The sequence below is a fragment of the Helianthus annuus genome, chromosome 11 (assembly GCF_002127325.2).
Source record: "Helianthus annuus cultivar XRQ/B chromosome 11, HanXRQr2.0-SUNRISE, whole genome shotgun sequence".
Classification (NCBI taxonomy): domain Eukaryota; kingdom Viridiplantae; phylum Streptophyta; class Magnoliopsida; order Asterales; family Asteraceae; genus Helianthus; species Helianthus annuus.
The window spans coordinates 180,896,112-180,921,130 of NC_035443.2; the positions used below are offsets into that span (position 1 = coordinate 180,896,112).

The 25,019-nt window shown below is 36.6% G+C and overlaps 1 protein-coding gene across 1 annotated transcript; it reads right to left on the reverse strand.

The window, feature by feature from the left end:
• Nucleotides 1-4,324: 4,324 nt before the first annotated feature.
• Nucleotides 4,325-23,527, reverse strand: LOC110942601. Its single transcript, XM_022184378.2, has 5 exons — nucleotides 23,315-23,527; nucleotides 5,644-5,711; nucleotides 5,430-5,556; nucleotides 5,017-5,194; nucleotides 4,325-4,808 (listed from the first exon to the last, which is right to left on the reverse strand). Exons 3-5 carry the CDS (start codon nucleotides 5,484-5,486, stop codon nucleotides 4,666-4,668), a joined length of 378 nt encoding a protein of 125 aa, XP_022040070.1. The 5' UTR covers nucleotides 5,487-5,556; nucleotides 5,644-5,711; nucleotides 23,315-23,527; the 3' UTR covers nucleotides 4,325-4,665.
• Between the last annotated feature and the right edge of the window lie 1,492 nt (nucleotides 23,528-25,019).

The following is a 25,019-nucleotide window of genomic DNA, read 5'->3' on the forward strand; positions in this document are numbered from 1 at the left end:
AATTTTAGCATCTATTGGTTTAGATGTAGATATTGATTTTTGTCTTGGGAAAGCACAATATCTTATATATCATCTGTTGTTTACCAGCAATGCTATTCTTAACAAAATACATTTTAGATGTATTATATAAAGATTAAATTGTCATTAGTTATCTTCAGAAATTTTGTTCAAGGTTTTGCCATCTGTCTATTATTTCAGACAGTGGTTTAGCATCCCAGATGATGAGGACTTTTTTCTACTAAAACAGCTCATTTTGTGTCTAATTACTTGAACTAGAACATGAGTGTCACAGTAGATCAGAGATAATTTGCAATCAATTTTTGACCTGTTACTATCCAACTTGTGCTTAACATGACCTTGACATGTGTGTCATTTCCTTTTGACTAGATTTAGGGATGGTAATTACATAAAAAAAGGTAATTACATCCAGACCAGAGATGAACTTTTACTATAAAAAATGAGTAAAAGGACAAAATACATTTTATAGAAAATAAAATGCATCTGGTTTTATTTAAAGGAAAACACCTTAAAAAATATAAAGGATGTTTTGAAGATAATCAAAAGGATCCGGCAATTTTCAAGTACATTCATGATCATATTATTATCAAGTTATTTTGACCACAGTTTGGGTCATTTACTTGTCAATTGATTGTAAATTTCTTTTAAGCACAATCATTGGAGATGCCATTGTTGCCAGAACAATTTCTGTATTGATGAGTGCACACAATTTCATGATAACCACTGATGATCTAACTTCTAACCTCAAAAGTGTTTTATGCTTATACTCTTTTCTTTTGATTTCAAAAGTTTTGAGACAGCCACACTCAGAGATTTGTTCATTTTCCTTTTCCGTTTTTACCCTTTTTATCCATATGTTCAGAAATACTCACTAGGAGATTATATTTTGAACACACTTTGTCCATAATCATTTTGAAGCAATGTTTTGAGAGATCTGACCATATTTGAGCATGTTTTATTACAGATCTCACATTACTTATGATTGGGACTGTTTAGACATCTTATTTTCTCAATGTGTTTTTGACAAAATTGATTTGATCCTTTTGAAGGTACTCAACTTGCCTTTGAGCACATGAGAGATTTTGACTAAAGTTTTATTTCCCTTTTTTCTATGTCAGCAGTATACTAGTGTTTTAGATGAATGCAAGTTTTGCTGAACTGAGGTACATACTTTAGTGTTTATTGAAAACATCACAAATATCAAAACAACAATTGAAATCAATTTTGAAAACATCGAACGATCCCATAATTTTTCAGATATTTTACAGATCTGAAAACTATGAGTGACATATGTATGATAACACTTGTTGTGTGAGATTTGTGTGTCATATGACATCTTGGTTGATTTACAAAGTTTTTGAATATTCATTTTAACCATGATTCACTCGTTACTCTGTTTTTCAACTGAATACAACCAACCTTAGTATCAATGAATTTTGAGCTGAACTTGTTATGTCAAATTGATTGTTAGATCGAATTTGACTGTCCAAGCTCTGATACCAATTGTTAGGATCTGAGGCTGTCATGATTGTGTTTGTTTGCATAAAATGAATAACCAGAACATATGAAATGATGTAAGAGCAACGGAAATGAGTAGTAAACTTTGTAAACACAAACAAAGGAAAGTATAGATTGATAAACAATTGCTTTTCATTGAGTCAAAAGATTTACATAAAAGCAAAAGATTACAATGTAGGCTTACAATCTAAACTACCCCTCAGCCTGATACACCAGAGTTGGTTGCACAAGATGAAAGGATGAATTGAGGAGGAAAACTCACTCAAAACGATCAAGTGTAACAGTACAGAGTACTGTCATACTTATAGGCAAACCAAACTACTGATATGCTTCAGCTGACGTCACCATGATAGTGACATCTAACGACCTAACAAACTATAAATATTGTTCTATATAGACTACTGTTATGTAACATTTGATAATCACTAAAGTACAAAACATAAGGAAACTACTGCTTCACGTTCCACTGTTGTAGCCTTAGCACAGATGTTGAGTCTTCAGTGCTTTCTTCAAAGGTGATCAGTCTTTGAGAGGGCAGTGCTATAGTCTTCAGCAGTACTTAGGAACAGCAGTAGATAGAGCAACAGAGTTTGTCTTCAGCAGTTGTTAGATAATCATCAGAGTTTGGTTTATCAGTTGTTGTAGTTGAGCAGCACTTAAGATCCATCAGCTGTTAGATAACCACTGTCAAGGGGAGAGATTAGAGTAAACTGCTGCTTATTAAGAGTCCACTGATGGGATCCGGTTTTGGCTTTACATTATCTGTTCCTCTGTTAGGGTTCAATCCCAACAACTCTCGTGCATACCTTGATACGGGAATGTGTCGTGTGTGGATGAACACCGGTCGGTAAGTATAAATCATACCTTAACGTATCCCCTCGCCATGATTACATCTGATAAGTTGAGTTTAAGTGGACAACAATACCGATAATGGTTATAGGATGCTTATCTAATTGTTAACTAATTGAACAAAAAGAGCGTTTTGGCATGACCGTACACTGATATGATTCTCTTACACTCGAAACTCACAAAAAGAATGTCTGTAAATATTTATTTACTGCTTTCGTTCCTGAATCTTTGTATATATTTATTTATTGTTTTCCATATTTACATTTGAAAAATGAAAAATACCAAAAAGATTTTAGGTGTGTTTTAATATAAACTTTATAAAATCCAAAAAGATTTTGCTGCTAGTTTATTTTTTATTGACCGATGTTAGAACTCGAGTCTATCCTTCCCAAAATCCTGATTGTAAGCCGGAAAACAATTGCACCTTCATAATCTGTCGAAGTTAACAAGTTTTGAAAGTTAAAGAACTAAAATTGAACAAATTTTAAACTTTCAAACTGTTGTCGGTTGGTGGTTTATTGAAATAAGGTCACATATGTGTCATTTGTTTAAATGTTAACTATATTCCAAGCGGTTGTTCTCATTATGCGTTTAGATTTCTTGCGTGTGCAGATGCTAAAGGCGAGGAGAACATGTTCGATGACAAGCTTCGGAATGAAGACACGACGTGAAGGCACTCAAAGGATAAAGATGATCGAGTTGCCGCTGACCTTTCATCAACACCACAAAGATCTAAAGAATTGAAGATCAAAAGATTCACGAGCATGACTCAACGGAGAGTTCATTCTAAGGGGGAGTTTGTTAACACACTTCCTAAATTAAATGGGGAGTTTGTTGATACACTTTCTTTTTAGGACGCGTGAAGACTTTGAAGATCCTCCGACATGAAAGACACAGAAGACGAACAATCACAGAAGACGAACCATCACGAGTATCGTCCAAGGGGGAGTTTGTTGATACACTTTGTGTGGACGCGACTCGGCTCGGTTCGACTCGGCTCGGTTCGACTTGGTTTCGACACGGTTAGGTCCGGCTCAAGCCCGGCGTCGCGAACCAAGACTAGGTGATACATCACCATGACATCATCACTGTGATGTCATGATGATGTCATAGTGTTGAATTTGTTGAATTTGTAAACTTGTGAAATCAAATGATGAAACACAATGTGTTTCGTCACTTTGTCAATGGTCCAGGCCTGTTTCGTCGCCTATTGGGCTTCTTCAGGCCCAATCTCTGGCCCAAAGGTGTTTCGCCAAGTCATTTTCTGTTTCGTCAAGTCTGTGTCTGTCTAGTATAAATACCCCTCATTTGTTTCTGTGTGAGATCAGATGAGAGCATACTCACCGTGAGAGGTTTACTTCAAACATTGTTTGTATATGTTTGTATCGGTTCTCATCTCGTTTAATCAATAGATTGTGTTTCTTTGGTTAAACCGTGTTGTTAATTTTACCTTGTGTTTGGTTTGCACCGTCACGGGGATTCCGCACCCGTTACCGTGTTTGTGATAAACAAGGATAAGGTTTTCGTTATCGATCCACCGGAAAAACGGGACCTACAGGGTGTTAAACGGGTCGTGTTTGCGGTTTGGCGGGTTCAACGCGACCCGAAACCGAAAATTTTAGATGAACCCGAACACGACCTGAGCCCGAAAATCGTGCCATAAATATGAACCCAAACCCAACCCGAATATTTGCATACCGACCCAAACCCAACCCGTTCAACCCGAATTTTTTATTTTTTTTATTTTTTTCAGCAAATTAACATATTAAAATTAACACTACAAAAAAGAGTTTATATAATAACTTACATTAAAATCATAAAATTTATGTCAACTTCCATTTTTAAGTTATACTTATAACATCAAATACACACCCAATTTAATTTATGACATAAAACATATTTTAAAAAATATAATATACTAGAAATGGGTTAACGGGTCAACTTGCAGCCCTACTGAAGTGTAAAGTGAATACAATCAAGTGATCTACTTAAGTATAGATTAGAATAAAAAATAGATATAAAAGACATACTTATGTAAGTATGTTTCATATGAATATCTATCCATTTTCGACTTCCCGTCCTATTTTAATAGAATTAACTAATGCAAATGGAGTTTGAAAGAAGATAATATGTTTATCATCTTAATTCTTTGATGATTCACATTAAAAATGTAATTAAGTTTAACAAAAATGATGTATGTACGATTAGAAAAAATGATGTATGACATGTATGGACATAGGAGAATGTTGAACTTCTTCAAACAATAAAATGTAATAACACTTAAAAAATACAGATGTAGGAAAAGATAACTTTTATTAATCTTACCTCTGAAAGATAATAGATCTTTCCAAATAGAGCTTGGACAGCAAGCTTTCTCCTTAAGCCTATTTCAGAATATCCCGACGTATCCATGACGACCGGACCTGCAATATGGAAGAATCATTATAAGAAACCAATTATTTGTCATATGTTTACTTTTTCATAACACGTGTAGTTTGTTTAGGCTACCTTTTAAGGAGAAATAGAAACCAAGACTTGCACTGGATTATAGTTTTCATGTTTGCATTAAATATAAGCAGATTTGTTGGATTATACATTACGTGTTTGTATAAAATATAAGCAGGTTTGTACCATAATCTTTAACGATCCGCCTTGAAATATCATTCAGAATTTCAGTAACTTGAGAATCATCCAACATTGTTGCTTTCTTGAGTTGAAACAATGCTGTAACCAGTTGTGGGTTGAACGACTTTTCATTTAAAGCATATCGGCTGTATTTACGCAAAATTTCTCCTGTGCTGAAGCCTGACTGCATATAGAATAAAAGATATCAAAAACTCAATTCCCGTTAGTGGATCTGATTAATAAAGAAACTAAAATATCATTGAGGGATATCGATGTATGCAGAATGTAGAAACCGAAATTAAAAGATAATAAGATATACATGGCTGAATGTCTATCACCTTCTGTAAATTAACCAACAGTCAATCGGATAATATTTATAAGATGCTATTACATCTCAATGAATAATCAAAATTGGATACCTTGTAACCCTGGTGCCGGAAAAATTCTTTGCCGACTTCGCCCATACCAACCACCATGAAATCCCCGATCTCTTAGTAACCTTCTGCCAGTGCTCGGTACACCGGAAATGTGTGTGAGTTACCGGACCTAAGAACATCATGTGCAACCATATGACAATTGCTTGTTGAAGGGTTGACATAAAACACGTATGCCAAAAATTGATTTAATCCTTGCCTGAATCGTGGAGAAGAAGGGTATTCTTCTTGTTAAAAAAAACCCAGTTGGGAAATTATGCTGTCAACCTTCAACAATCAGGCAATCATAGAAGAATACATAAATCAAAACTGGCAATGTTACCAAGCCCAGATCCAATGTAAATTAAAAAACAAGTAAAACAAAAAACACAATGTGTTTTGTCAAAGGAATAAATGTAAACAATTGGATGTTGTCATAGATAATCTAAATATAGTAAAAAACTCTAACTAATGTCACATGGCATTTTCTTATTAAAATTTTTTAGCTAATGCCACATGGCATTTTCTTATACAAATCATTAATAATATTATTTAATAAATATCTAATTCTAATTAATGATTATTATTAGTAATATATTATGCTATTGATATTTATATTAATTAAAATTCAAGATTGATAATTAAAAAAATACTTAAAGTTTTTATTAAAAGAATACTTCAACTTTTCGTTTAAAGACGGATATCTATAATTTTAAAATCTATGACTTTAATAATTTTAAAAATGAATAATTATGCTTAAGTTTTTTCATATGATCTATAATTTCCAAATTCCACATGTTAATTGTGGTTTCCGATTTATTCTTGTATTTTATAATAATTTATGCTTAAGGTGAATACTATGAATTACACAGTTCAATCACATATTTGTAATAGGATTTGTTTCACTTTTAATGGAAAGTGTTTGAATCTTATTTGTGATTATTCTTTTCAGGTTGTAACGGGTTCATGTCAAAACGAGTGTTTTTTTATGGGTCAAAAGGATATGAGTTATGTTAGCCCAATGTTTCAACAACTTGTGTACATTCTATTTTTTGTATATAAACACTTTATAATGTTTGATATATTGTTAATGACTAACCAAAACATATTATAAAAAGTATGACATAGGATTTCTTTCTAATACAACGATAGCATTCAAATACTTTTGACACATTTGGTCATTTCATTTTTTGTTTTTTTAAATGAAATATGTTACTCGGTTGAATCTTTTCGATTAAATACAACTCGAATTTACCGTTTCCACTATCATATATAAAATGTAATTTTAGGTCTACGATGTATTTAGAGATTTATTTTTTTTTCAGTTAAATCTTTTTGATAAAATACAACTTTAATCGACCGTTTCTACTATCATATATACAATGTAATTTCAGCTCTATCATAGATTTATAATACGCCTCTGTAATTGGATGTTGTCATAGATAATATAGTAATAATTAGAAGACTTACTTTGTTATATATTTTATGTCATAAGTCGTTTTTTTCTTTGCCCATCAGCTTTTTTTTTAATCTAAAACTCTATAATACAATACACATCAATTAGATAAATTATGGAAAATTAACTCTTTAATGCAAGACAACTTAATTGTATATTTTTCAAAAGGGAATAAACGTATGCAACTAATTTTTGTCCTCTCTGTGTTGTGGGACGCTAAATCAAATATTTATCTCTGATAATATGTAGATCTGTGTTTCGTTTACTTGTATGTACAACTCATAAAACAATCTGAATAAAAATTACATCGAGTCAACCAATTAAAATTAAACACTACCCACCCGCGTTGCAAGGCGCTATGTCAAATATTTCTCTATCAATTAAAACAAAACACTATCATAGTTTTGGAGGGAAAAAAAACGAAAACGATGAAAAGAATGTAAGTTTAAACAAGGGCAAAACTGTAATTTCTCATGAGCTAGCGCTATTGAATAAAATTACATCGAGTCAACCAATTAGAACAAAACGCTACTATAGGTTTGCAAAAAAAAAAAATAATAATAACGAAAACGATGACAAGACTGTATTTTAAACAGGGTGAAAATCGTAAGTTTAACCGGGGTAAAATAGTAATTTGTCAAAAGCTACAACGGTGACAACATTGTAATTTTGATCTGGGGGCAAATTCATAAATTCGGCTAAGGTAAAATCGTAATTTGTCAAAATCTGCAACGATGGCAAAGCTATAATTTTGAACTTGGAGCAAAAGTGTAATTTTAGAATGGGGGCAAAATTGTAATTATAAGCTAGGGTAAAATTATAATTTGTTTGGCAAATGGGGAAGTGTCAGACAACAGCTGCCTGACACTTTTCCCCTTTATGGTTTTTGTGTGTATATTAAATTTCATGTTGTGATGTAATTAGATAATATAATATTTATTTGAAGACTTTGTTATATAATATTTTATACCACAGGTTGTTTATTTTTTGGCCGTCAAATTTTTTAATCTAAAATTATATAATACAATACACGTTGTAGGATCGTTATTGACGATCGATTGAGTCAATCAGAGCTAAACACCACTATTTATGCAGCGGAAATACACAAACAGCTTGAATCAAAGAGAAATTGAGTAGAAACAGATAGCAGATTACTTTAAACACGTTTTCTCATTAATACTTCTCAGAAAATTTCGGCAGCAGTTCGGCTACACATACAACGTTCAGGTGCAGAATGAGAAAACATCACAACTATATACAGGGGCTTGATTCCGCTCCAAATGACATCGTGTCATTTCGGGCGGAATCACCACTTTGTGATTTCGCTCGAAATGACACAATGTCATTTCAAGCGGAATCAGGACATTAACCCATATAATTACATATTCAACCCCTACATTATACATTCTTGACACATTTAACCCCTAGACCCTATACAAGCTTGACTAAGACTAAGACGTAGGCTTTAGACATTCGTGCATCAACAAACTCCCCCTTGGATATAGCCAGAGTCTTCAGTCTTGTCTTCGGGTCTTCAGAGTGACTTGAACGTTTCTTCACGATGCTTAGGCTTCTTTCTCAGTAAATTCCTAAGCCTGTCGTTCTCTTTCTTCCGTTGTTTCTCTTCTTCTTCCTGTATCTTCATCCATTTTCCTCTGTTTGCCTCAAGCTTCTTTCGTTCACGTTCAGCCTTCTTTCTTTGCTTCTCTTCGAGCGACCACCAATTTGACTTCCATTTATTTTCAGAATTGATGCCTTTTTGAAAACAGATAGATACAACTTGCTGAAACTGCATCGCCTGCTCACGGTCTTCAGACTGAAAATATATCTTGTTTATGAATAGACATTCAATATCTTTGGCTGAGTAGTTCACTAACCACATCGGGTCATACACATGAATCTCTCTTATCTCACTTCCAGCTCGATAGGTGATAATAGCCTCAGTTTAAATGCAACTGTATACCCAGCCCAAGAAGCCTTTATATAAATCCTGCTCCATCTTTGGCACTGGTATAACCTTCATCGTCCTTGGCTTTTTTACGTTTAGAATAGTCTCTTCAACTCCTGTCACTGGATTTACCCTTTTAACTCTCTTCGGGTAATGCGGTTTCCAGTGAAGGAAACCCTTCAAGGATTCAAACTTTATGTATCCCCACATCGCAATATCATTTTTTCGAACAAGATACCCTAAAGTTCTTACTTTCGACAGCTCATCAACATCAGTTGTCAAAAATCTTTTTGGATTTTTCAAAATTTAAAACTAAAACACATTCTTTTTGGATTTTTGTCTTTAATGAAAAGCAGTAAAGAAATATGTACAAACACTATTTTGGTGAGTTTGCGAAAGAGGATCATATCAGTTTTGAGGCACATCACAAGCACCGTTAAGCTTTTAGACATTTTAAGTTCTAAACAATTCACGTAGATTGTCAGTATACTGGCCCACTTTAAATTTTCACACAAAGTTCAACTGTTTCGAGATACGGATCTTAGTGTTTTGGATACTTAAACTTATTCGCGTGTCCCACCTCAGAATATACTCCCGTATCCAGATTCAATATTTGTTTTTACAAAACTAATTAGCGTGTCCCATTTCAGAATATACTATCGTATCCAGATCCCAATATTCAGTCTTACAGGCAAGTATACTAAGATGATATCTGTAAGGGATTAGATGCGAAACCGTGAGAGCTCAGGTCAGAACTACCGTTCAGCAGAGAGATCCCGGTTCGACTTTAGGTGTGTCCCCTTTAGAGGATCTTTTCTTCAACAGCAATGATTATCAATTTTATTGTCTAATCAGCTGAGGGTTGCGCTATATTTCAAGCAAAGCGGAAAGTATTATTCGGGGACTAGGTCAGAATTTCCATTCTGCAGAAGTCCCGGAATAATACCTTAGATATCACTGAGTATAAAGACCTAGTATATCAGAAAGAGGGACCTTTCAAACAAGATTTCGGGGGTTACCCATATATCCGAGAAATGTTACCCACAAAATAAGTATGTTTGACATTTATAGAATCTTTCAAACAAGATTTCGGGGGTTACCCATATATCCGAGAGATGTTCCCCACGAAATAAGTAAGTTTACAGTTTATGTTTATATCTCGAAAAACAGTCTACTAAATGAGTAAAACCTACTGACATATCCCCAGTGAGATTGTTTATCACTTTTAAACATTACATTTCTTTAGCGTGCTGTGATAGTCCACTGATTTACTATCATTTCCTCTTGTCTCAACAAAACGCATTTTTGATTTTTTTTCAATGTTTTGAATTTTTCAATTTTTCTAATTTTTTTAAATTTTTCTCCCCCTAAAATCAAAATATATTTCAATTTTGATTTTCTGGGAAAATTTGAAAAAAAAAACTATACAAAGTTGACAAACTGATGAGAATCACTTCAAATCTCCATCCACCTGGCGTAAACAATTAGAACTCCCCCTCACAACAAACTATTTCCCATTGTGATTTCAAAACACTTAAGCTTGTTTTAATCAAAATGGTTTTTCCCGAAATATTAGTTTGTTTACCAATCATTTGTAGGTTCGGGGTCATTTCATCACCTTGTTCTCTTAATCACATGCAAAGATTTATCGTTTTCTGATTTTACCATAAAAACCACTTGTAGAAAATCAAGTACAACTTAATGTCCTTGATTAACGACTTGTAAGTCGAAATATCACCGAAGTGAATTTCTCAAGAAAGATGCCGATTCCTACTCCCCAATTACCAACCTGGGAGTTCCGGCAAGTCAGGATTTTAAACAACGAATGCAGGCACCCAAGCCTGACCAGCCTTGGGTGTGACCTTTTCAATTTCACTCGGGGTTTGATCATTCCTTTTTGCTTCATAAAATTCTTTTACCCCTTTTACCTTTCCCTTAACCATTTTTCAAAAATATTTTTCACTTTGTTATTAAAAGCCCTTTCGATATCGAGTTCTTTCTTTTCAGAATAGAATTGATTCGAAATTTTCACTTTACCAACTTTTTGTTTAAAATTTTCAGTTCGCAATGGTGGAAAGTTTGTGTCATCCATTGGCGGAACTGAATTTTCACTTTTGAGCTCAACTTGTGGCTCCTCTGATTTTGACGAATGAGAATCATCGCCAGAACATGGCTCCTTTGACTTTGATGAGTCAAGATCATTGCCAGGAACTTTTCCTTTCTTCACACTCCATTATGTCCTCAGATTTGCATCTGATGAATTCGTTTTTCTTGATTTGTCATTCTTTGGAGAGCAAGACGATTTATCAGAACTCTTCTCTGTTTTACATGTTGTATCCGAGGACAAAATCCTTTCAAGATAATCCCTTGCTTTCTTTCTCTTCTTTCTCAATCTGTCTTTCTGCACTTGTGAAAGCTTCACTTTCTGTTTTTGAACTTTCTGTTCTTTGGGCTTTACTTCGACTTTGACTGATTTCTTTATATTTTTCTGAGATTCAGCCTCGATCTTTCCTTGGATCTCATTGGGCAATCTCTTGCAATATGTCCTTTGATTTGGCAGTTATAGCATCTTCTCGTCTCAAACCACTGATTTTGGCAGTTAACAGCAATGTGTCCTTGAACACCACACGTGTAACACACCCTGTTATCATACCATTCACCACTTTCATACCACACACTCAGATCATAGCATTGATTTGCCTTGTGGTACTCATGTCTCTGCTGCATAAACAATGTTGTTTAGCTCTGATACCAATTGTAGGATCGTTATTGACAATCGATTGAGTCAATCAAAGCTAAACACCACTGTTAATGCATCGGAAATACACAAACAGCTTGAATCAAAGAGAATAGAAACAGATAGCAGATTACTTTAAACACGTTTTCTCATTAATACTTCTCAGAAAATTTCGGCAGCAGTTCGGCTACACATACAACGTTCAGGTGCAGAATGAGAAAATATCACAACTATATATAAGGGCTTGATTCCGTTCCAAATGACATCGTGTCATTTCGGGCGGAATCACCATTTTGTGATTTCGCTCGAAATGACACAATGTCATTTCGAGCGGAATCAGGACATTAACCCATATAATTACATATTCAACCCCTACACTATACATTCTTACACATTTGACCCCTAGACCCTATACAAGCTTGACTAAGACGTAGGCTTTAGACATTCGTGCATCAACACACGTCAATTAAACAAAACAAGAAAAAGAAACCCTTTGATGTAATAATGAGTTATCGTTAATTCGCGTGTTACGTCGTGATGTTGATTAAACCCAAATTGGATTTTTAAACCTAAATCACTCCACATGATGTTTTTAGGACATGACATGAAAAATTGGGGAGTGAGAAAAACACATACAAATCACTCCACATGATGAACTTTTGCTTGTGTATTTATTGTGTCTTTTGGTTCAATCGATGTTTTTAGTTAATTGTGTAAAAATTTACTCTTTCGTTGCAATTTGTTGATGGACGAGTGGTTTAGGAAATGTCAATTGTGTATATGATTTGCAATTTTTATGGATTTTTGTAAAATATCTCAATGTTCCACATACATTTAAAATTATGGATAGAAATAAAAGGAAGCGTATTCTGCAACAGCGTCGTAATAATGGCGGTTGTCATGTTACACCAACATCTTCTCCTGTTGAGAGGACTCCATTATAAAATAAAAGAAAGCGTATTCTGCAACAGCGTCGCAACAATGGCGGTTGTCTGCAACATTTGTAAAAGATCTACAGAATCAAGAAATAAAAGGAAGCGTATTCTGCAACAGCGTCGCAACAGTTGTCATGTTACACCAACATCTTCTCCTGTTGAGAGGACTCCATTATCAAATATTACAAACGATATGTGTTTTTTTTAACCAAAATCTGCCTCTAAACCCATGTTCATATCTTACTTTTTATTAAAAGTTGCGTATGTTTTTGCTTTACAAGTTTCATCAACAAATGCTCAAACAACGAATGTCTATCAACCTCGTGCTAATGTCACTCAAACTGTTAGTAGTAATTTGTGTGGATTATCTACAAAAAGAAAAGGTAAACTGACATTTTTGAATTTATATTTTGTTTTTAATTTCATTATCATGTTTAAACTTTTGTTCATTATTCTATAAATTTTTGTCTTACAAGCTTCAACAACAAAAATCTCATGAAGGAATGTTTATCAGGGACCTCCCAATTGTGATTGTCCTTCTGGTAGTACTTTGCTAGAGTCATTGGTTATAAATGGTAATCATATATTATTTTTAGCTAAAATTCATAACTTTGTTTGTTATATATATAAACTTGGCATCTTCATTTGACCATCAATGACTGATGAAATATTTTCAGATTCTACAGATGATACTTAAGTTGGTGATAAATTCAAAAAAGGAAAACAAAAGTTCAATACAATTCGGATACTAAATTTGACCATCAATGACTGATGAAATATTTTCAGATTCTGAACTTAAAAGATCTGTGGAAGTTCCAAAGGTACAAAATTGTTGTTTATCTTCATGTATTTTCCCAATATCAATCTAAAATTATTTTAAGCCTACAAGGCTTATCTATATCTATACTATATTATAAAACATTTCCTTAAGGGCTTCTTAAAAAATAAGAGGTACAAGTTCAACAGCTTGTTATACAACACATAATGCATATATTAATTCATTTTGAAGGGTAAATTTGTCTTTAATCTCGCCAGCCTCTTCGTTTGTTCATGCAATAATTAATTCACCAATTTACTTCAAGAACTTAAATGCTTTTCGCAATGTCTCTTCGTTGTTCATGCAATAATTAATTCAAGAACTTAATTTTTTTTAACAATGGCCTCCTAAAATTCCCAATCAGTTTAATATCACGTCTAAGAAAATTCAAGACTGTAACCGAAGAGTGATTACATTTGAATGCGTCCTCTCAAGTCCTTCTCATCATTACTTCTTCATTAGTTTTTTAAATTCAGTTTCCATGCATCCTCTCAAATCCTTCTCTACCTTATAACCCCGTTCGTAATCAAAGTAAGAAGGAATTACCTTGTTACACCACTGTGAACTTGCGCAACCGCGGTGAACAGCGCCGGGAACTAGCAACGAGCCCCGGAACGTCAAGCTCCTCGGCGACCATCGACCGTCGATTACGTTGGAACACCACTGAAACCATTGCCTTCCGCCATTATAGATGAAGAACTAAAAGTTCGGGCGCGAAATCGCCAATCATCACACTGTCACCATCATTCTTCTAGCCGTCATGCCGCTGACACTCGAACCAGGCGCTTCAATCGTGACCCAGAGCTACCGCCCAACAACGTCATCGCTCCGCTCACCGTTATCACCAACAACCACCATCGGCCTAGTTTTTGCTGGTTCGGCAACAACCATCCCTTTTTCGGTACCCGTTGTGGTAGTTGGAAGCCAATCTGTAGCTTTCGTTACTTATCATTACAAGGTAAGAATTCAACTTTGTATTCTTTTTTTTTTCTTACAAGATATTCAACACTTGCAAATCGTATGCGTTATTTGATATAGTCTGGTCATGACTATAAATTTTAAAGTTAGGTTCCTTTGGTCTTCTACAAGACTTCTATCAAACCACATTAAAAGCACTCGAAGAACCAAAAAAATGTGGTAATCTATTTAGCTAATTAGTTGATCTTTCAAGCGTTTTTTTAACCTAACTTATTCCACTTTTTGGTACTCTTAATGTAGAGATTATGGTTCAACACAAATCTTAAGCTTTGCAAGATCTGGTTTGACATGGGTGAATACGGTAGAATGAATAAGGTATACAGCTTGATATTAAAAAAAGCACTGTGTATTACGTTAGTTAAGGTGAAACCTCATGTGCTTATCATTACATCTCTCTTTCTGCATATTGTCATTAGAGCTCCAAAGATTGAAGTTCATCAGTAAAATTTGGTTCAACTTAATACAAAGGTTGTAAGCCTTTTTAAGGAACGGATTTCCGGTCTCTTAATTTTTCGTTTCTTGTATTACTGTTTACATGTTGAGTTTAATTATTTTGATCATACAGTTTAATTACTTTGGTTTCTTAGCACTCTCGATGATGAAGAATTGTGTTTGGAAAATCTAAATGCGATAATTGAAGTGTGTAAGGCTTACGACTAAATTACAACGTATCACAATGCAAGTCGTTGACAATTGGATTTTTATTTTAAACTTTTATGTTTTTTAATTTTATTTTCGTATAGTGTGTGTTTATTGAGATGCAACAATGTTTTTCACACGTACTTGCTACATTTTATGTCAACTTATTGTTAAGGACAATGACAACTCTACGATTTAAGTGAACCTTCGAAACCTTTTACATCTACCCTCCAGTTATGAATACATTTCCTAACTGTTTTATTCCCGCTGCAACGCGCGGGCAACCCACTAGTATAACTGATGGTGTTTTATATTTATTCATTTGTCAAGGAGTAAACTTCTATTTTGCTCCCTGTGGTTTGGTGGTTTTAACGCTTTTGCTCCAAACCTTTAAAAACGGACATTTTACTCCCTGATCTATACATCATATCTCTATTACACTCCCCGCCTCAAACGCCGTTCATTTTAAACGTTAAAGGACTGTCACATGCCTCTCATGTGAGGGGCAAATCTGTCATTTCCTAACCCAGTTATTTATAAGCCATTTTAAAACCATAATTAGTCCATCTTCATCTTCTTCCTTCCAACATCTTCTTCATCTTCTTCCTTCCAGCATCATATGGGTTCGTTCGATGGTCAGACCCCCCAATGTGTCGCAGATCTACAGAAATCATACAGGAATTGGATTCTTTTAGATCATACTCAACGAGAAATACATCTGAGCACGAAATCAACAGTTTAATCACAACGGATTTGGAGATGTTGACTTAATTCTCTGGTTTGTTCTTCGAGAAATCAACGATTCTGACTCGATTTTGACTCCATCGCCGCTCGGATTCCAGATCGGGATTACCTTGCTTTGAACGGACGTCGTCGGGAACTGGCCGGAGTGGTTGTCTTGTTATCATGGTCTGCATCACAAGAGAGGTACTCTTCATCAGCATATTCACTTCTTGTATGCTCCAAATGATCCGACAACCACCACCAACATCTGTCCCCACCACCGCTCAATGTTAAAATGTTACGCAAAATCCCATCGATTAAAATGTTACGCAAAATCCAATCGGTAAAGATTTTAAAACCACCAAACCACAGGGAGCAAAATAGAAGTTTACTCTTTGTCAAGATTATATTGATCATAGAGACGCCCTCTCCGTTTGATCTAAATGTCACGCAATGTTGTGGGAGGATGAAATGCTAAAGGGAAATAATGATCGTAAGGAAACTTCATTTTCTCTTTGCTGTTCAAATGGGGATGTTTAGCTTCCACCAGCACCTCCACCTTCAACGTTACTACGCAATTTGTACAAAAGTCATGCTTCGAAGAGCCAAAATTTTATGAATAACATTCGAGCATATAACATGATGTTTTCATTCACATCTCTTGGTGGCAAAGTTGACAAAAGTTATTGCAGAGGTAAAGGTCCTTACATATTTAGACTACAAGGTCAGAACTATAATCGAATGGGTAGTTTACTTCCGAATGATGGAGAACAACCCAAATTTTCACAACTTTACATATATGATTCACAAAATGAAGTTGAAAATCGTCAAAAGGCAGTAAGGTTATTTCTTAATTAAAATTTTGTTATGATTATACATATTTCTTTCCCTCATATTCACACATATGGTTCACTAGTAATTAGACCCGCGCGCGTTGCGGCGCGGGCACATCCATTTGGACATTAAAGCTTTTGATGTCTGATCTTTGAAAACCTTGACTACCGAAGGGAAAAAAAACTTACATTTGGACATTATAGCCATATGATGGATAGAAAATGACAATACACTGAAACTAATAACATATTAACATTAATATGAATGAAAGGCAGAATCTATATCCGAATATGTTCTATTTCTGATTATTTACCAGACCTAATAGATCCCTATGTTAATGGTGTTCATCGAATCTATGGCATTGTCGCTGGATGACACAACCAGAAAAGTCAGTTTTAACCAACTAACTAAGCCAACTAATCGGCGTAATAAGCTTCTATGAAGGAGAGAATATCATTAGAGATAGCCTCATGCCATAAGTGTTAAACTGGGAAAAGGTTTTGCTGGCAAATCAGGAAGTGGGTCAAAATGGTTTGCTTTGATATCCAACAAATTTATTTTCCTACCATTTACTCATTACTTGAATCGATCTTATTTCTGAGCTTTTATATGAAAGTGTTCATGGTTCGATATATTATTATTCATGATGAATAGAATACAAGAAACCCCTTTATATAGGGAAGAACCCTAAACCTATACAAGCACCTAATTAGGAATAGATAACAATTCCTAATTTACAAGGATTCCTATCAAGAATATAAACATTCTAGAATAATCTAAATAATAATAATAATAATGATAATATACGGTGCTAATATTCCCCCGCAGTTTGAGCGGGCGGTGTACAAACGCTTAAACTGGAGCGAAAGGACTGAAATAAGTCCCTTGGAAAGCCCTTGGTAAAGATGTCAGCATATTGATTTGCAGCCGGAACATGAAGCACTCGAATGTGGCCAACACGGACTTTTTCACGAACAAAATGAATGTCAATTTCGATATGCTTTGTTCGTTGATGCTGCACAGGATTGTCGGATAAGTAGACGGCGGAGACATTATCACAATAAACCACCGTAGCTTTTTGCAAGGGAACATGCAACTCAAATAATAAATTTCTTAACCAAGTAGCTTCTGCAACCGCATTTGCGACACCACGATATTCTGCTTCGGCACTAGAACGAGAAATAGTAGCTTGTCGTTTAGATGACCACGAGATTAAATTATCTCCCAAAAACGTACAATAACCACTAGTCGACCGTCGCGAATCCGGACAGCCACCCCAATCAGTGTCTGAGTATGCAATTAAGTCATTAGAGGCACATTTCATGATCCGAAGACCATAATCCACCGTTCCCTGAAGATATCCAAAGATGCTCTTCATGAACGCAAAATGCGGCTCCCGGGGCTCGTGCATGAAGAGACAAACTTGCTGCACAGCATAAGAAATATCGGGTCGAGTAAAATTTAGGTATTGTAAAGCACCTGCTAAACTTCGGTATAGGGTCGGATCAGCAAAAAGGGGACCCTCGGTTGCACTCAACTTAGCCGATAGATCGACCGGTGTGGTGCAAGGCTTGCAAGCAGTCATTGAGGCACGTGCGAGGATATCCTTTGCATATTGAGATTGCGACAGAAACAATCCATGGGAATGCCGCGAAACTTTGATCCCCAAAAAGTAATGTAATGCTCCCAAATCAGTCATAGCAAACTCCCGGGACAAAGTCTGAATAATATTATTTAATAGAGCAGTGCTAAATGCTGTAAGGACAATATCATCCACGTATAAAAGCAAATATGCCGTGTCAGCCCCCTTTGAATAAATGAACAACGAGTTATCACAAGCACTATTGCTGAAGCCCTTTTGCAAAATATATGATGCAAACCTAGTGTACCATGCCCGAGGCGCCTGTTTGAGGCCATATAAAGACTTCTTTAGTCGACAAACGAAGTTAGGACGGCGAGTATCAACGAAACCCGGCGGCTGATGCATAAACACCGTCTCATTTAAATGACCGTGCAGGAAAGCATTTTTTACATCTAATTGATGAATGGGCCATGAACGATTGACTGCCAAAGAAAGAACCGTTCTGATGGTTGCCGGTTTAACAACCGGACTAAAAGTCTCGTCACAGTCAATCCCTACTGTCTGTGATTTCCCATTAACTACCAGTCGGGCCTTGTACCGTTCCAATGACCCGTCAGCTTTAAACTTGTGACGAAAGAGCCACATAAATCGAATAACCGACCTGTCACTAGGTCGTGGAACCAATTCCCAAGTTTCGTTTTCCTGTAAAGCATTAAATTCTGTTTGCATGGCATGTACCCAATTAGAGTCGGCAAAGGCTTTAGCGTAGGTGGTGGGAACGGGCGATATAGGGATGGTCATAAGGGTCGGGTAAAGCGGAAGTTTAATCGAACCTGTTTTGGACCGTGTCGACATTGGGTGGATGTTGTTTGAAGAAGAAGGCCGTGGTGTTGGGATGGCAGAAGTAGAGTGGGCTGTTTGAGTGGCGGTTGAAGGAGTTGGGGCTGTTTGTGTGTCCGCTGAAGTGGGTGGGCCGGGTGGGTCATTGGGGATCGGAAGTGGTTGTGCTGGGCTGGTGGCAGGCTGGGTTAAAGGGTGAGTGGTAGTGGGCCGCGGACGACGAGAGTAGTTAAAGGTAAAAGGAGCAGTGACATCGGGCTTTGGGGACGGTGTTTGGCCAAAGGTAAACCCAGTGGGTATTGGGTCTTCCAAAAAAGAATATCTAGTTGAGGGTATATGTAAGGAGTATGGAAAGGTTTGCTCGTCAAAGGTGACATGGCGGGATATGTGAACCCTGCCTGTTGTAGGGTCGAGGCACCGGTACCCACGAAAATCAGCGGGGTATCCTAGAAAGATGCAACGAATTTCACGGGGATGTAATTTGTGTGGTTGGGTAGCCGAGGTATTCGGGTAACAGGCAGACCCGAACACGCGGAGGTGGTCATAGGTTGGGTGACGAAGATAAAGGGCAAAAGTGGGTGTAAAAAAATTTAGGCATTTTGTGGGAAGGATATTGTGAAGGTATGTGGCAGTATGAAGGGCCACGACCCAAAAAATGGGTGGTAAGTGGGCGTGTATAAGAAGGGACCGGATAATGTCGTTCAACCGACGAATCATTCGTTCGGCTTTCCCGTTTTATGAGGAGGTTTGAGGACAAGAAAACCGAAACAAGAGACCCTGCTGATTAGCAAATTGTTTGAACTGGTTGTTGTCAAATTCCCCACCCAAGTCACATTGGAAGGTTTTTATGGGGCGGTTGAATTGGGTAAGGATAAGGCGGTGAAATTTAACGAAGGTGGGGAAAGTCTCGGATTTGTATTCTAAGGGGTAGACCCACACAAAGTGTGAGAAGTTATCTATAAGGACCATGTAATATTTGTAACCGGTTTTAGTGATGACAAGCGAGGTCCATAAATCACAGTGAATAATATCGAATGGTGAAAAAGTGAAGGAACTGTACATATAAAAAGGCAATCGTTTACTATTAGATAAATGGCATGAATTACAAAAAGTAGTAGATATGTCTTTATTACATAAAACATTAAATTTTCTACTAAGAATATCTAAGACTTGCGCTCCAGGATGCCCAAGTCAATCATGCCAAGGGAGAGTAGAAGTGGTAATGAAGCAAGCTTGTGGCGGAAGTTGTGGTGGTGTGATTGGGTAGACGTCTCCGGTGCTATTGTGGCGGGAAAGGTGTCGTCCAGTTTTGAGATCCTTCACAGTGAAACCAAAGGGGTCAAATTCAATAGAGACATTATTATCACGTGTAAAGCGTCTAACAGAAATCAAAGTTTTGATAACGGATGGGCTAAAAAGTATGTTAGGTAGGATGTAGGTGCGGTCAAGGATTTTGTAAAAGCCAGTGCCGGACCCTTTTATCGGGAGACATTGCCCGTTGCCAACAAGAATTTTCGGATTTACAGAAAAATAATTGGGAAAGAAGATTATAGCTGAATTCTCGGTGACATGGGAGCCTGCGCCAGTGTCCATTAGGCCCGGGTCCGGTGGTTGCTGATTGAGATTCATGGCGTTGAACGCTGCCTGCAACTCCGCCGGATTAAGAGCGTCGAAACCAACAGGTGGGGTTGGCTGTCCTTGCTGATCAGCCATGTAGTAAGCAGGTGGGGCCGAAGGTCCTGTGGTGGTCGATCGATTGGCTGCAGAAGGAGGAGGACCGGAATGATGCGGTGCGTATGGGCCAGGGTTGGGCCAGGCTGGTTGTGACGGGTAGGGACATGGTGGAACATTCCACCAAGCCCAAGTAGGATATTGTGGTGGCTGAGTCGGCCAAGGTGAGTATGAGTGATTGCGGCCTGAACCCCAGCCTCCACGGCCTCCCCTTTTGTTGTTCCAGGACCCTCGGCCACGTCCTCGGCTGAAGGTAAAAGTTTGGGGTGGCGGCTGCTGGGAAGACCAAGCCGGCTGCTGCTGTTGATTCCAAGATTCCGGCTGTTGTTAGGAGGGTTGCTACTGTGAAGATCGATTAGAAGGGCCAGTGGCAACCATGACCGAAGACGAGTTGGATTTGCGTGCCTCAACGCGGATAAGTTCATCGGTGAGCATGGAACGAGCCTGATCCCAATCATCGCTGGTATAGTTGATCAATGAGGCAGTAGTATCAAATTCTTGAGGCAAACCACGGACCAATTGAAGAACGAGTCGTGACTCGGAAATTGGTTGATCAACATCTTCGAGTTGATTTGCTAAATCCTTCAGCTTTCGAAAATAGTCATCCAAAGAGGAGCATGCGGCAAGAGTTAGGTTCACGAATTTTGTCTCTAATGTCGCCGCACGAGCTTTCTTGTTACTTAAGTAAATTTTCTCCAGTTTGACCCATGCACTGCGAACAGTGCTGTCCGAATCCATGACACGAGGCAGGAGGTCGTCAGAGACGGTGCTCCATATCCACTGTAGGACTAGCGCATCAAGTTCGAGCCAGGAGTCATACGTGGGGTCAGCTTTTGATGGGGCGGCGGTACCGTCAATGTGGGCCGAAACCTTGCAGGCGACGACATGTAGCTTGAAGATCTTGACCCAGGCAGAATAAGTGACTGTTGTGCCATCCAACGTGCAGATTTTTGATTGAATGTTCGTAACGGAGTAAGCCGGGTGTAGCAAGTTTGGTTTGGAATTGGAATCCGAGGATTCCGGTTTGTCGGTGACAGGCATGTCGATCAGAAGGAATAGACGACGGCTGAAAAAAAAAGAATATGACGGCTGCTGGAAAAGAAAAAATAATTTTAGGTTTTCAGAACCGAGGCTCTGATACCATGAAAGTGTTCATGGTTCGATATATTATTATTCATGATGAATAGAATGCAAGAAACCCCTTTATATAGGGAAGAACCCTAAACCTATACAAGCACCTAATTAGGAATAGATAAAAATTCCTAATTTACAAGGATTCCTATCAAGAATATAAACATTCTAGAATAATCTAAATAATAATAATAATAATAATGATAATATACGGTGCTAATATTATATTGGTCACTTTTGGGAAATAAATAGAAATTAAGAAATATATAATACATCTAATTGCAAGAAACTAATCCTTTCTCTACTCCTCTACTCGCATTTTCCTATGGATGTCTTCGTTGGCCACAATGAGATGCTAAATGCCTTCCGCAAACTTTTACCTATATGTTTATCAACTACCTAAATATAGATAATAATTATAATAAAACATCTTTTTAGTGTAAATTATTATATGATTCGAGTCGTATCATATTTTTTATGCTAAAGTACTTGGGTGAGCTTTTATTAGTGTTTCAATTTGAGTTTTTCTTAGTGTTTCGCGAGGAACTTAGAGTCTCTGACAGGGCCGGCTCTGAGAATTTATATACCATGTTCGAGCTCGAAAAAACATGCCCGAAAAAACGTGCCCTAAGGCCTTAACGAAATTGGGTATTAGGCTTATTAAAGGTTTAAACCTATTGGCAATGGGCTAATAACTAATCTAAACCATAAAAATAGTTTTGTAAGTGGGTCAATGTTGGTGTTTGTATGAGTATACCCTATTAATTTATTTATTTTTACATATACATATCGGATTTTTTTTGAATTGCATGCCCTTCGAAGTATCGAACCCTGGCCGATGGTCCTCCCCGCCCACTGTAAGGGCCGACCATGGTCTCTGACCCAGTTTAACGAAACAAAAACAATATAGTTCAAATACTTTCTTTTTATGCTAAAGTAGTTGGTGAGCTTTTATTGGCATTTCGATCTGAGTTTTATTAGTGTTTTCTAAGGGATAAACCAAGAGACTCTCACCCACTTAAACGAAACAATAACAATATAGTGTAAATTTCTTTCGGCGGACACGATAGATTTACACAAAATGACCGCTTGAGAATTTTCATTTCTAGCTACTCTCTAAAAGTACTACAGTTATATAGTGTGTTTTGTGGATTATCTATAAACCAAACTGGTTTTTTTACACGAAGCCCCTCGTTCACTAAAAACGAATATTATATTCAGGTCATCCTGATTCAACAAAGGTAAATGTAATCTTTTAATGTAGTTACGTAATTAAGATAAGATAGCCTAAAGTTGCAACTTTACATTGATCTTTTCATAGACTAAAACTTTTAATTAATTCACTAAGGATGTGTTTCAAAAACATTGATTTTTTACTTTATATACTAACATAAGACCATCACAGATGAAATCCAACAGGTAACAACTCAAAACATACACATCAATTTGCAAATAAGAAGTAGAAAAAAAAAACAAACACAATAGACAAAGAAGAAACCCTAGGGTAAGAATTAAAAGGAACGCGCAAAGCAAAACTGACCTGAACAACAAATTAAAGCTCTTGGCTAGCTGCAACTTAAAAGCCCTCTACTCCATTTGAAATTCCAGAAGGAAAATGGTAATACCCACCTGTGGAATTCGTTCTAGGGTTAGTGAAATTGGTTGATTTCTTGTGCAATTTGATTTTGTGATATTGTGCGATTGTTGTAATTGTAATTTGACGAAAAGCTTGAAGAAAGCCTTAGGCCAGACATGTTAGAGCATTCACATCCAATCCACTAAAAATATACATACATTCCACTAAAAAACAACTCCTATATCAATATATTTCCACTAAAAACAAATACTTTTTCTCTCTCCTTTTCAATATATATTACATTTTCTTTCTCCTCTACTCACAACCACTTTCAAAATATATTAAAAAATTATACAGGGTGAACAGTGTCCCCCCAAATATACAGATGAACAGTAACATTTTCTCTCTCCTCCACTCACAACCACTTAAACCACTTTTTATAATTTAAAAACCCATCTCTCAAGATTTGGTGGATAGAATGTGAATGCTCTTAGCAAGAGGAAAAGAAGCTGGAGAAGTATAATCATGTTAGCTGAGAGGAAAAGGGGGGAAGGACCAGCTGACAGGGAAATGGGGAGATGGAGGCCAAAAGTTTGATTTAATCAAATAAGGGGATGAGGGGTGGTTCACTAGTGATAGTTTCTATCACTCTCATTATTCAATCAAATCATGCCATGTCATCACCCAATATTCTATCACTAGTGAAAGAAATGTAGGAGGGGTGGTATCACTAGTGATGGAATTCTATCACTCCCAATTTTTTTAATTTTCATTTTAAAATTAAAAATTAACAATAAAACACTAAAATATAAATTTCATTAAACTTAAAAAATAAATTACATAGCCAAATAAAAAAACAACTAAACGGGTGGCATCTCCCAACCCCACTTTGCGCAACTCCAGCGCTTTTGTTGAATGACAATTGACTTGAACGGTTCGTCGAGATGGGCGTGGTTTTCACACAAGATTTTTAAATCATTTTGTCTTTCAATCGTTTTCAAGTGTTCCTTGTACGCCTGCTCGCGTTCAACTTTTAGGGACATAATTGTTTCTTTTCTTTGTTCGGTGATGCGTGTGTAGTGTAATATATTTTTAATGTATATTTAAGCCCTTTTTACACTTTTAGCCAAGTTTTAAATTTATAAACACGATATTCACTAACACTAAACACACATATGGGCAAGTGCACCCATCGTGGACGTAGTATAGTGTTGGTAAGATACCGAGGTCGTCCAAGGACACAAGAGCTTTTAGTATCGGTTTATCCTCAACGTCTAATCAAATCAAAATGTTAGAAAATGTTTTTAAACTAAGAAAATAAAAACTAACTAAATGCTGAAAAATAAAATAAAATAAAAACAGATAGACAAGATGAATCACTTGGATCCGACTCGTGTATTAGTATAACCTTTGATTATTTTCGCACTTTTGCACTTGTTTAAGAGATTATCTTAGTTATTGTAGTAGGCCCCTCTTTTGAAGGCGACGTTACCCTCAACCCAGTAGTTTGAGTCAGCAAGGATACAATCCTAAAGGGTTGGATTATTGGAAGATAATGAATTAAGTTATTGATGCAAATTGTGGTAGGCCCCGCTTTTGGCGGTGACGTTACCCTCGACTAAGTAAAGTAGTCTGAGTCAGCAGTGATACAGTCCTAAATAGCCGGGTT

Bases quoted from the DNA above. Each gene is read 5' to 3' on its own strand.
- LOC110942601 (XM_022184378.2), bottom strand. From the start codon at position 5,486: ATGGTGGTTGGTATGGGCGAAGTCGGCAAAGAATTTTTCCGGCACCAG. The intron at 5,195-5,429 runs GTATCCAATTTT...TTCTATATGCAG, and splicing joins TCCGGCACCAGGGTTACAAG to TCAGGCTTCAGCACAGGAGA. The intron at 4,809-5,016 runs GTACAAACCTGC...TCCATATTGCAG, and splicing joins GCGGATCGTTAAAGATTATG to GTCCGGTCGTCATGGATACG.